Source organism: Hordeum vulgare, chromosome 5H (assembly GCF_904849725.1).
Source record: "Hordeum vulgare subsp. vulgare chromosome 5H, MorexV3_pseudomolecules_assembly, whole genome shotgun sequence".
In the NCBI taxonomy this organism is placed as follows: Eukaryota; Viridiplantae; Streptophyta; class Magnoliopsida; order Poales; family Poaceae; genus Hordeum; species Hordeum vulgare.
The window spans coordinates 701,899-712,822 of NC_058522.1; the positions used below are offsets into that span (position 1 = coordinate 701,899).

Consider the following 10,924-nt stretch of genomic DNA (forward strand, 5'->3'; position numbering starts at 1 on the left):
CAAATACCCCTACTTAAGAAATAAATATTTTTATAAAATAAAACAAAAAAGGGCCTGAAAACTGCAGGAAACCCAAAAATACGTTTTTAAATTACCATGGCCAGTTTTAAAAATCATGCCCAAAGTTTTGGGGTGTTACACGGACCAATGGAGGAAATACCTAAACCACTCATCAAAGATTATGATCTTATTATCTTACTATACATAAATCTGATTTCTCATTGTTTGCGACGTGGTCCACTAATATATTTTGTTCATATATTTTTCCTGTTGCAGGTGGAGATGGATCATTGCCTCTTCTTCTTGGGGATTATGACTATCAAAATCATACCAGTATAAAAATGATACTCCTACCACAGTATGTCGTCATCTTATACCACATCCACATGTGTGTTTTATTGATGGAATATTCATTTTTATCCCCATGACATGCCACAGTATTTTTAAGTTGGTACTACATTATTATTATTATTTATGCTGGCCGGCTGTCATGGTGGCGTGCAGTGGCAGGTGCAGATGGATCTGTTTGAATATGCATATATAGGATCATCATCTCCTTTCATACGGAAGCAAGAATGCAAGCAAACGTCGCCATGTGCAATTGGCATTGACCCTCCTTTTCAATTGGCCCAGCTTCTACCATGATGACAAAAAGAAAAGAAAAAATCCATCATCCCTATCATTTTTCATTCACTCATTCAGATCATCAGCCATGAGATACCCTCGGTGCAAGAGCATCTCCATCCGCCACCCGATGCCGTCTTCTACATGTCGAGAAGTTTGTAGAAGTTAGTGTAATCACCGCCGCCGTCGTCGTCGTCCTGCGTTCTACCGTCGTCCTTGCTGTACCCCTGCCCTTGGTCGCCATGGTGAACGGGGTTGGAAAGCCCGGACGCCTACTCGTCGCTGTCGTCGAGGATGACAACGTCGTCCTCCTCACGGTCGCGGCGCCGCGCAGCGATCTCCTCAAGGGCGCGGTGCTGGCGCTTCATCTCCTCCCGGAAGTAGTAGTCCCGCGCCCATTTGAGGGAGGTCTCTTCATCGGCAGCCATAGATAGGTGCTCCTGCTTGATGGGGAGGAGCGTCGGCTCCATCTTCGCCTTGACGAGGCGGGAGGTGGCGCGCAGGCTCGTTGATGACGATGCCGCCACTGCTCAGCCTCCACGAGCCCGGAACCCGCATGTCTGTTGGCGTCGGGTAGTCCGCCTCGTAGAGAAGGCAGGCCTCGTCCTCGCGTAGGTGACGGCGGCCGAAGCCATCGGCTGCCGCTCCATCCTCGGGTAAGCGTTCGGCCATTTTTGGGGGAGAAAGAGGGAGAGGAGGCGCCGGTGACGAAAGAGGAGAGGGCGTTGACGACGAGATTCTATTGAGAGAGGTGTGTGGCCTCCGGCAGGGAGAGGGGCGGCTTATATAGCCTCGGAAGGGCGGGCACGCGGAGCGGCGCCGTGTGAACGTGTGGCAGGAACGGACGGGACGTGCGTCACCGCGCATTCATTGCACCGCACGTGAAGAATCAATGGAAGGCTGGCTGACGACGGATCCTTCGCATTGATTCCCAAGGGAAACAAGGCGATGAGGATGACGACCGTGTGCTAGTCGCTGACTCGGCGGGTCCACAACTATTTCGCGTCAAAAACATTTCTGTCGACGCCCCCAACGCGCTGGGTTTGGCCTGGGACCGTCGGGACCAATTTTGACCCTAACTCGCGAAAAAGGGCTCCTTGGGGCGCGACTGGATCGTTTTTCTTCGCCGTCGAAAAAACTGGCCTGGAGGAGGGGGGCTGTTGGGGGCGCGACATTCATGGGTGAATGGCTGTTGGGGGCTGTTGGGGTTCGTTTTTTCAATGCTGGCAGCGGTGACATTCATGGGTGTCCGTCTTCCTTCTTGAAGGCGCTGCCATGGCCTTTACCCGTTCTTGGAGCATCGGGGGAAACCACAGGTCCTGTCAAGATGTTGATGAGATGAAAATTTATCTTGTTTGTAACTTTGTATCGTAGAGTATGTATGTATTCACAAGTAGTACTAACAAATACTCTATTGACAGAAACAACATGCACGTACACCTCTTTGATATACTTTTTTCACGGCAAAATTTGCATCACATTGCATTATAATTACACGGACGGCGATGGCATGTCATCTGGGGGCCGAGAGCTGCTGCGCCGACACGCACGACGGCGGCGACCAGCTGCTGCTGCCGGCGGTCATCTCGGAGCCCTTCCACTTGCCCTTCCACCCGCCGGGCCGGACGTCGACGAGGCCGCGGCCGTACATCCTCAGGTACGCCAGCTGCTCCGTCCTCGGCACGCACACGTCCATGCTGCCGTCGAGCATGCCGGCCACCGCCGTCATGGCCGGCCGCGACGACGCCTCCTCATGGAGGCAGCACAGCGCCACGCGCACCACCCTCTCCACCTCCGCCGCGTCGGCGCCCCCCTCCAGCCTCCGGTCCACCAGCTCCATGTACCGCCCTTCCTCGTGCAGCTCCAGCGCCAGCGCCGGGAAGTAGCTGCTCCTCCTCGCCTCCGTCGCCTCGCCGGTGGTGCCGCTGGTGGTGGTGCTGCTGTTTGTGCCGGTGGTGGCGGCGTCGTGGTGGTCGTCGTCGTCCTGCTTGGAGTTCTTGCGGCCGCGGAGGAGCTCCAGCAGCACCATGCCGAAGCTGTAGACGTCGGCCTTGTCGGTGATGGGCGCGTTCATGAGCCACTCCGGCGCCAGGTACCCGCGGGTGCCGCGCATGGTGGTGAAGAGCCCCGACTGCTCCGGGCTCATCAGCTTCGCCAGCCCGAAGTCGGCGATCTTCACGCCGCCGCGCTCGTCCAGCAGGATGTTCTCCGGCTTCACGTCGCAGTGCAGGATCTTGCGGTCGCAGCCGGCGTGCAGGTACGCCAGCCCGCGCGCCGCGCCCACGCACACGCCCAGCCGCTCCCCCCACTCCAGCACCGCCTTAGAAGCGGCGCCGGCGCCGGCGCGGGGAAAGAGGGACTGGTCGAGCGAGCCGCGGCTCATGTGCTCGTACACCAGCAGCTGCTGCCGGGCGCCCTCGGCGCAGAACCCGCGGAGCTTGACCAGGTTCACGTGGTGGACGTTGCCGATGACGGCGATCTCCGTGAGGAACTCGCGCCGGCCTTGCATGCCCAGGTTGTTCATCCGCTTCACGGCCACGGTGGTACGGTCGGGGAGCTCGCCGCGGTACACGGAGCCGAACCCGCCGGACCCGATCTGCCACTTGAAGCCGTTGGTGGCCGCCTCCAGGTCGGCGAACGTGAACCGGGTCGGCAGGCCGGGGATTAGCACCTCGTCGTCGCCCTCGTCCTCGCTGTCGCCGCCCCCCTTCTCCGACGGGGCGTTGGACGACGCCCGCGACGACGACAAGGACGGCATCATGTGCAGCATGAACCAGCTGCTGCCGCCGTGGCCGTGCTGCTTCCTCTTCGCCTTGCCGGCGCCGCCGTGGCGGTTCTTGAGCCAGTGCACGCCCAGCACGTACAGCAGGAAGGTGATGAACACCGCCGCCACGGCCGGCAGCACGATGCCGAATATGATGGTGATGGTGCTCAGGGACGACGACGAGCCGGATCCGCCGTCGCCGCCTTGGCCACCGCGAGACGGAGCCGGCGGGACCGTCTTGACGAAGGCGACGGTGGCCGATGCGCTGTTGCCGGCGCCGCGGAAGACGGAGCCGATCTGGTTGTGCACGAGGAGGCAGGACTTGGAGGAGTTCTTGTAGACGAAGCCGACGCAGGAGCAGTTGGCCGAGCAGAGGTCGCGGCACGCCGGGAGCGCTTCGCCGGCCGTCGTCGGCAGCGCGAACTTGCTGGCGAAGTAGCCGATCCCGTCGCCCAGCCTCGTGTAGCTGTGAGCAGCCGCCGCCGACGACGAAGGCTTGGAGTTGGCGGCGAGGCAGGTGTCAGGTAAGGCGGGGAGCGCGGAGCCGTCGGCCGGCGAGCAGCCGCCGGTGGTGTGCGTGGTGAAGGCGTCGGGGCACATGCAGGAGGAGCCGTTGTTGCCGGGCGTGCAGAGGCCGAGGGCGCCGCACGGGAGCGGCAGGTCGCAGTCGCTGGCCGGAGCGGCCCAGACGGCGGGCAGCGTGGCGCGCGCCGCCGTGGGGGAGTAGGCCGTGCTGAGCGCGCGCAGGCGGCCGGAGGAGTCGACCTTGAGGAGCATCTTTGTTGCCGGCGCGGGGGTCAACGACGCGAAGCGGAGGCTGAAGACGGTGCCCCCGCCGTCGGCGAGGAGGAAGACGCCGGACGCGTTGACCATCATGGATCGCACGGCGCGGTTGGAGTCCTGGACGGATGCCGGGTCGGAGGAGAGCGCCCAGTACGTGACGAAGTCGCCGCCGCCGTCGGAAGAGGCCCACTGGAGGAGCGCGTCGGCGGGGGTGAGGAGGAGGCGGTAGGCGCCGGGGGAGAGGTCCTGGTCGGAGGCGGTGGCGGTGAGCGGGACGGCGACGGGGAGGAGCTGGCCCTGGAGCAGCGTGTCGGTGGGCGCGTCGAAGGTGGACCAGAGCGTGGCGTTGTCGGCGTCGATGAGCGCGAGCTGGCCGGTGTCGAGGAGGCGGAGCGCGGCGACGGGGGCGGCGAGGCGGGGGGTGGACCAGGAGGGGCCGGACAGGCCGGCGGGGTCGGAGATGTAGAGGCCGGAGGCGTTGAGGGAGAGGATGATGGACTGGACGATGGTGGCGCCGGCGGCGGCGGCCCAGACGGGGGTGCGGGAGCGGTCGTGGAGGACGGAGAAGAAGTAGCGGGACATGGTGAGCTGCGACTCGTCGGCGCCCGAGGAGTCGGAGGAGCCGGAGTTGAAGACGGCGGCGGAGAAGGTGGCGTTGGGGGAGCGGAGGAAGACGCCGTTGGTGTCGATGTAGTGCATGTAGGTGAGGTTGTAGGGCGGGTAGAGGAACTCCACCGGCACCGTGCGCGCCGCCGCCTCCCTCAGCCCGCCGGCGAGCAGCGCGATCGGGAGGAGGAGGAGGAGGAGCGCCATGGGACCGACCGACCGGCGCATAGGGGATAAAAACGGCGCCTTTTTTCCCTCCTCGGCGGCAAGCAAGCAACCGTCGGCGACGCGGAGAGGAGGGTTGACTTTGGACGGCGGAATTTATTAATTTAATTACCTATTACACCAGGAAAAAACATGCAAATGACGTGGCTCATTAAATGCAGTGGAAGACTACGAGAGAGGGGTATAGCAAACTAATCCGTGGTTGAATGTTTAGAAGATTGGTGGTATCTTTCTTCATCCAAGTTTAAGTTCAAGACTTAACAATGATGCTGGTATTTTTCTGAATTTGTTTTACGACGTCATAGAATCATCCGATTCAGCAGTTTCTCATTCGATTTATCGTTGCTCGAGGGATGTCTTATCTCACCGTTTATCGTTCTCATTCTAACAAGCGATTTTTCGGGATTCTATCAATAAATCGGGTCTATTCATGGCACTTATTTTTTTGATATTTAACATAGCATATTTTAGTGTTGGGAATCACGTATTTGCAAAAAATGGCAGATTAATATTCGATCGATAAAATCGGTTAATCGTCGGGTTTTCGATTAGTCTCTAATCCTCAGTTGTCCGAGATGTTAACGATAAGCGATATCGTCAACGTTGAGTGGAAGTAGACGTTCCAGTCGACTATGAAAGTGTTTGTAACGATTTCATCAATCTGAAAACGATATAACTGTTTACTTTTTGTAGAGATGATACAATGCGCGTGTGAGTTTTCATAAGAATGAGGTGTATGCTTTTCATGTGAAGGACTTCAATTAGTGTTTAAAAAAAAGCAAAGAGAGAGAAGATGCAGCATGATCCTGCCCGCCTGCGCAAATTTTTAACCTACTCCCACCGTTTCTAAATATAAGTCTTTGTAGAGATTTCACTAATGGACTACATATGGATATATATAGACATACTTTAGAGTGTGCATTCAATCATTTTACTCTGTATGTAGACATCTAGTGAAATCGCTTAAAAGACTTATATTTAAAAACGAAGGGAGTGCTTTTTTATGAGACGTAGGAATATATTACTCCTACTTCTATTATTAGACTAGCAGGAGTATTTCAGATGTGGTGGTATGATAGCATTCGTTGTATCTGTACCTCCTCCAACCTTGCAACTAAAATAATGCCCATCTGCTCCAGCCTTGCCAAAAAAAATATTGATATTTGATCTGGTCGAAAAAAATACTGATATTTCATGATTTCTTAAGTGGGTTTAAAAAATGGCCAAAGTCCTAATTTGCGCTCAAGCTCGAATGCTATTTTGCATGAACAGTAAAATATATGTATTATGATCATTTCATTTCATTTCATTGTTGCATGGCGGTTGGGTGTGCGCTCGATCGGCAGAGGAAGGCTTTGTGTTGCTGCATCTGACCGAGATCACATGTACTATTATCTAGGTACTTCTATATATATATACTTTTTATGTATTTAAATATTTATAGTTGAGGAAAACTATCTAGTCATCTGTATCTTTCTTTTTCTGAGATTCCTATTTTAGTTTCCTACCAGGAGCTGCCGGAATGCATCCACCCCAGGATTAGGATTGGGATTGGCATTGGGATGCACACACGCGACAACATATACACGAACACAGGTGTCGCGGGGGGGCAGGTAAGCGATTGAATTGGTCTCTGTACATGTGACGAAGAAGGAGAGCTTGTTAATTATGAACTGAAGAAGAAAGAGTTGAAAGTGATGATGTTTGACAGGCAGCCATGGATGCATGCTTTCTGTATTAGCATTAGCATTAACAGGAAGAAAGAGGGCCAAGGAAAATACAGATACACATACAGATCCTATACACACAAGATACTCCTCCCGTTTCTGAATAGTACAAGTCTTTTAAGAGATTTCACTAGAAACTACATATAGATGTATATATAGACGTATTTTAAAATGTAGATTCATTCATTTTGCTTCCTATGCAATTTTGCAATAAAATCTTTAAAAAGACTTATATTTAAAAATGAAGGGGGGCAGAAAGGTAGTACAAACAAGTAGTGTTTGTGGCAGGAGCAGGTTGGGTGAACACCACTAATAGTCGTTGACTCGTTGTATAGATGATTGTGCTGGCATGGATGCAAGTTGGGCGATTAGCAAGCATGGCCGCCTTCATGGACGGGACTGCATATGGCATGCAAAACGCTGGCCTCGCCTACACATTCACATCCATCTACAGTGAGTTAATTGCAAGAAACTATGATATTTACGGCTATGTTTGCAGAAAATTACTAAGTCACGAATTCATTGTATAAAACATCGTAATTTTCGTAATCTTATTGAAAAAAAACACTTATTGGATGATTAGATCCGTTTGATCGCTTTCTGACATGACAAGTGGGATCGGATTTTAAGAAGCTGACTTGTCAAAGAATTCACACACACCCCTGAAATCTAAAACCTAAATGGATAAGATCTTTTTTTGAAAAAAGAACAATACAGGATAAGAGCGTCCCCCCCCCCCCCCCCGGACGTGAAAATAGCGCCGTCTGGGCAGGTCGGTGAAAAACGGCTTGGGGGGCCTCGGCTTCCCAGTCGCCCCCCTCCCCCCCCCCCCTCCCCAAAAAAAAGTCACCCGAATTGGTTTTGCAAAAAAATAAAAATAAAACCCTCTCCCGCCGATGGAGCCGGCGTCGCTCGCCTATATAAGGCCTCCTAACCCCCCCCCCACCCCGTCGAGCGGAGTCATTCCATATCCCCATAACCCTTTCCCCCTGAACCGCCCCAAGGTAGCGAGGCCACCAGAGCTAGCCCCATTTTCTTCTCTGGCAAGTTCGGCCACCTGGCCGATTTCCGTGCATCCAGAGCCTTCCCCCATTGGTTCCTTCATAGAAGCTTCCAATTGATTCCGCCTACCCATTTCACCCCTTAATTCCATCGGAGAAAGCTCGTGTGCAGAATCCCCATTTTCGCCCGACGCCGCCACCGCTGGAGAGCTCGCCGACGATGATTTTGTTTGCCCCTCCGGTCGTGTCAAGCACCGGTGGAGCTGCCTCGGTCCCCTAGACACAAAAGTCGGATTCCCTCGTGCAGGGGAGGAGCCATCCATCGGCAAGGCTCGCCGGAGCCCTTCCCTGTTGGTCGGAGGAAGAAGAAGGCGTGGTTGGACCAGGTCAAATGTGACCAGTGGACCCGCGGGTCCATCGTCGGTGACCCTAGGTCGTGGCCGACGTGTTTTGAATGGACGTGTAATTCCTGCTATACGTCTTCCCCTCTGGTTAGCGTAAAACCCAGTGAAACCCTTGTTTTATTTGCTTTAAAGACAAGATTTTGACCAAACTTTGACTGGTCCTAGTTTCTAAAATAATAGTCCAAATGAGTTGATTCTTTTTCTCATCTCTTTCAAAGTTCATCTAGTTTATTTTAGTATTTATTTGAAAATTTTCAATGACAACTTTATGTATTGTTTTAAATTGTGTTTTAATAAGAATATTTTTCAAACTAGGCGATGGAGAGAGGAGAAAAAACTTCAAAAGATTTGAAATGAAGCCTACCTCTCTACACTTGGAAGGCAAGCATTCTGAACCTACTTATATCTTGGTTGTCTGTGCGTTACTTGATGAGAAAAACATTATGGTTATGTTAAACAAGTGGTGTTATTTTATGTGACAATCATGCATGTGGCTTCAAGATTTGAAAGTACAATTGTTGCATAATTGATATGCATGGGACAACAGTCACATCTTCCTACCACACATGTCTACCGGATAGGATCCGATGAGAGTCGGTGTCTTGTGGAGACACGACCTTGGGACTGGCATCTCGTGGGGCGAGAGTGGTCAGCAAGGCATGTTGGGGTACGACAGGTAGTGACTCTGTCTGCGGTGATAAAACATTTTGAGTGTGCTAATCATGCAAGGAATATTTAAACCTCCTGAGTCGACCGTAGATCTAGTCTTGTCAATGTGTCACCTTAACCCTTCGTGCTGCCACAGGTCTTCCTGAAAGGGAATATGGTTTAGTAGGTCGTAAATCTATTACCAGGTACACACCAAGTAGAGAGGCCGGGATGAAGGTACCGGGGCACTGGACTAAATCCACTCATCCGGTCAGGGGGCATGGGTGTTTCCGGTCTGGGACCGAGAAGGGAAGAGCTCTGCCCTTGTAGCGCGCAGTATAAATTCAATCCCATGCTAGTCGAGGTTGGAGCCTCCCCATCTCATGGTTCTTCTCTGGCAGCGTAGTCCGATTGATATCGGTCTTCGCGGGAGAAAAATGGGTGTGTACTGGTTCTGAGTGTTTACTTCTGAGATACCGTACGCGGGATTAGTCCGAGTGACTATTGAAACCCGTGGGTTGTGGGTAAAGAGTACACCATCTGCAAAGTTAAAACTATTCGAGTAGCCATGTCCACGGTCAAGGACGACTGGTTGACTAGTCAAGTGTCGGTCTGAGTGTCGGACTTCGGAGGAAGTTAAGTAATCATGAGGCTAATCAGGAAATATGGTGGATGATGATAAATATTATTTTACTGTGGACTAACCCCTATGATTATGATTGTTGAATATCCCTAGAACGGTTCTACCTCCTGGATATTCATTAATTATTATTATTTCATATAAGCCCTTTATGTAGTGTCTCTTAGACGCCCGACTGTGGCATGCTTATTATTTCATATAAGCCCTTTATGTGGTGTTGCTTAGACGCTCGATTGTAGCATGTTTATTATTTCATATAAGCCCTTTCGATAAGTAAGAGTGTCAAACCAATAGCGCTACACTCCCCGGCAACGGCGCCAGAAAATGGTATTGATGACCCACAAGTGTAGGGGATCTATCGTAGCCTTTTCGATAAGTAAGAGTGTCGAACCCAACGAGGAACAGAAGGTATTGACAAGTGATCTTGAGCAAGGAATAAGTGCAAGTACTGAATGGTAACTTTTTATGGGTTTTCTAGTAATAGCAACAAGGAAATAAATGCAAGGAAAGTAAATGGTTCCAAGGTGCAGCAAGTGGCCCAATCCTTTTGAACACAAAGGATAAGCCGAGGGACTAAATTTATAAAGACTAAGGCGTTCCTGAGGACACACAGGAGAGATAGTCAAGTGCTTTCGCCATATTCCGTCTAGTACTATGTTTTGTATTGCTAAGTTTTATATGGATGGACCTGAACTAGTGCATCGTCTAGGCTAAGACAAGTACACTCTTATGATTAATGCCTCTTGCAAGCATCCGCAAATACAAGAGAGAAATTAAGGCAAAGCCAAACCATAGCAATAAGCTTTAGGATCCAATACTCCCTCATGCAAAAGTATGCGAACTGGGGTTCAGGTTTCTGTCACTCCGGCAACCCACCATAAGCATTCTTTATACACAATGCATTCCGCTAGGTCCTTAAAAAGTGTAAGTGTTATGTAGTCGACGTTCAAATAACACCGCTAGAAGAATAACATCATAACTTAAATATCAATCAACACATATTACTTCAATAGCATATGACTACTAGCATCTAGACTTTTCCCATGTCCTCAAGAACTAACGGAACTACTCACAAGACATAAAAGAGATCATGATCAGAGGTGATGAAAATATGATTAACAATCTGTTCATAACTATAATTCTCCACAAAACTCAATAGCGTTCACCACAATAGAGTAATCAACACCAGTAGAGTAGAGGCGATGAATATCAAGGTAGAACTCCGATTGCAATGGTGAAGTAGATGAGATGAAGATGGAGGTGGTGCTGGTGTTGGTGATGATGGTGATGATAATCCCGATGATGCCCGTGACAATGGTGATGACGATGAGGACGATCTCCCCTTTCGGGAGGAGCTCTCCCCGGCGGAATCTGCCCACCGGAAAGGTCTCTTCTTCTTTGTGGGTTTCCGCCGTGGAGCGGCGGCGGAACTACGAAAACTCTTCTACCCCCATAACTTTTAGGTCAAGAAGGTGATATAGGCCAAAGGAGAGCGTCGGAGG

At 51.6% G+C, this 10,924-nt stretch overlaps 1 protein-coding gene across 1 annotated transcript; it reads right to left on the bottom strand.

The window, feature by feature from the left end:
* Window positions 1-2,053: 2,053 nt before the first annotated feature.
* LOC123452317 (G-type lectin S-receptor-like serine/threonine-protein kinase At5g35370) lies at window positions 2,054-5,344 on the bottom strand. The gene has a single exon (XM_045128960.1). The coding sequence runs from the start codon at window positions 5,003-5,005 to the stop codon at window positions 2,138-2,140; it is 2,868 nt and encodes a 955-aa protein (XP_044984895.1). The 5' UTR covers window positions 5,006-5,344; the 3' UTR covers window positions 2,054-2,137.
* Between the last annotated feature and the right edge of the window lie 5,580 nt (window positions 5,345-10,924).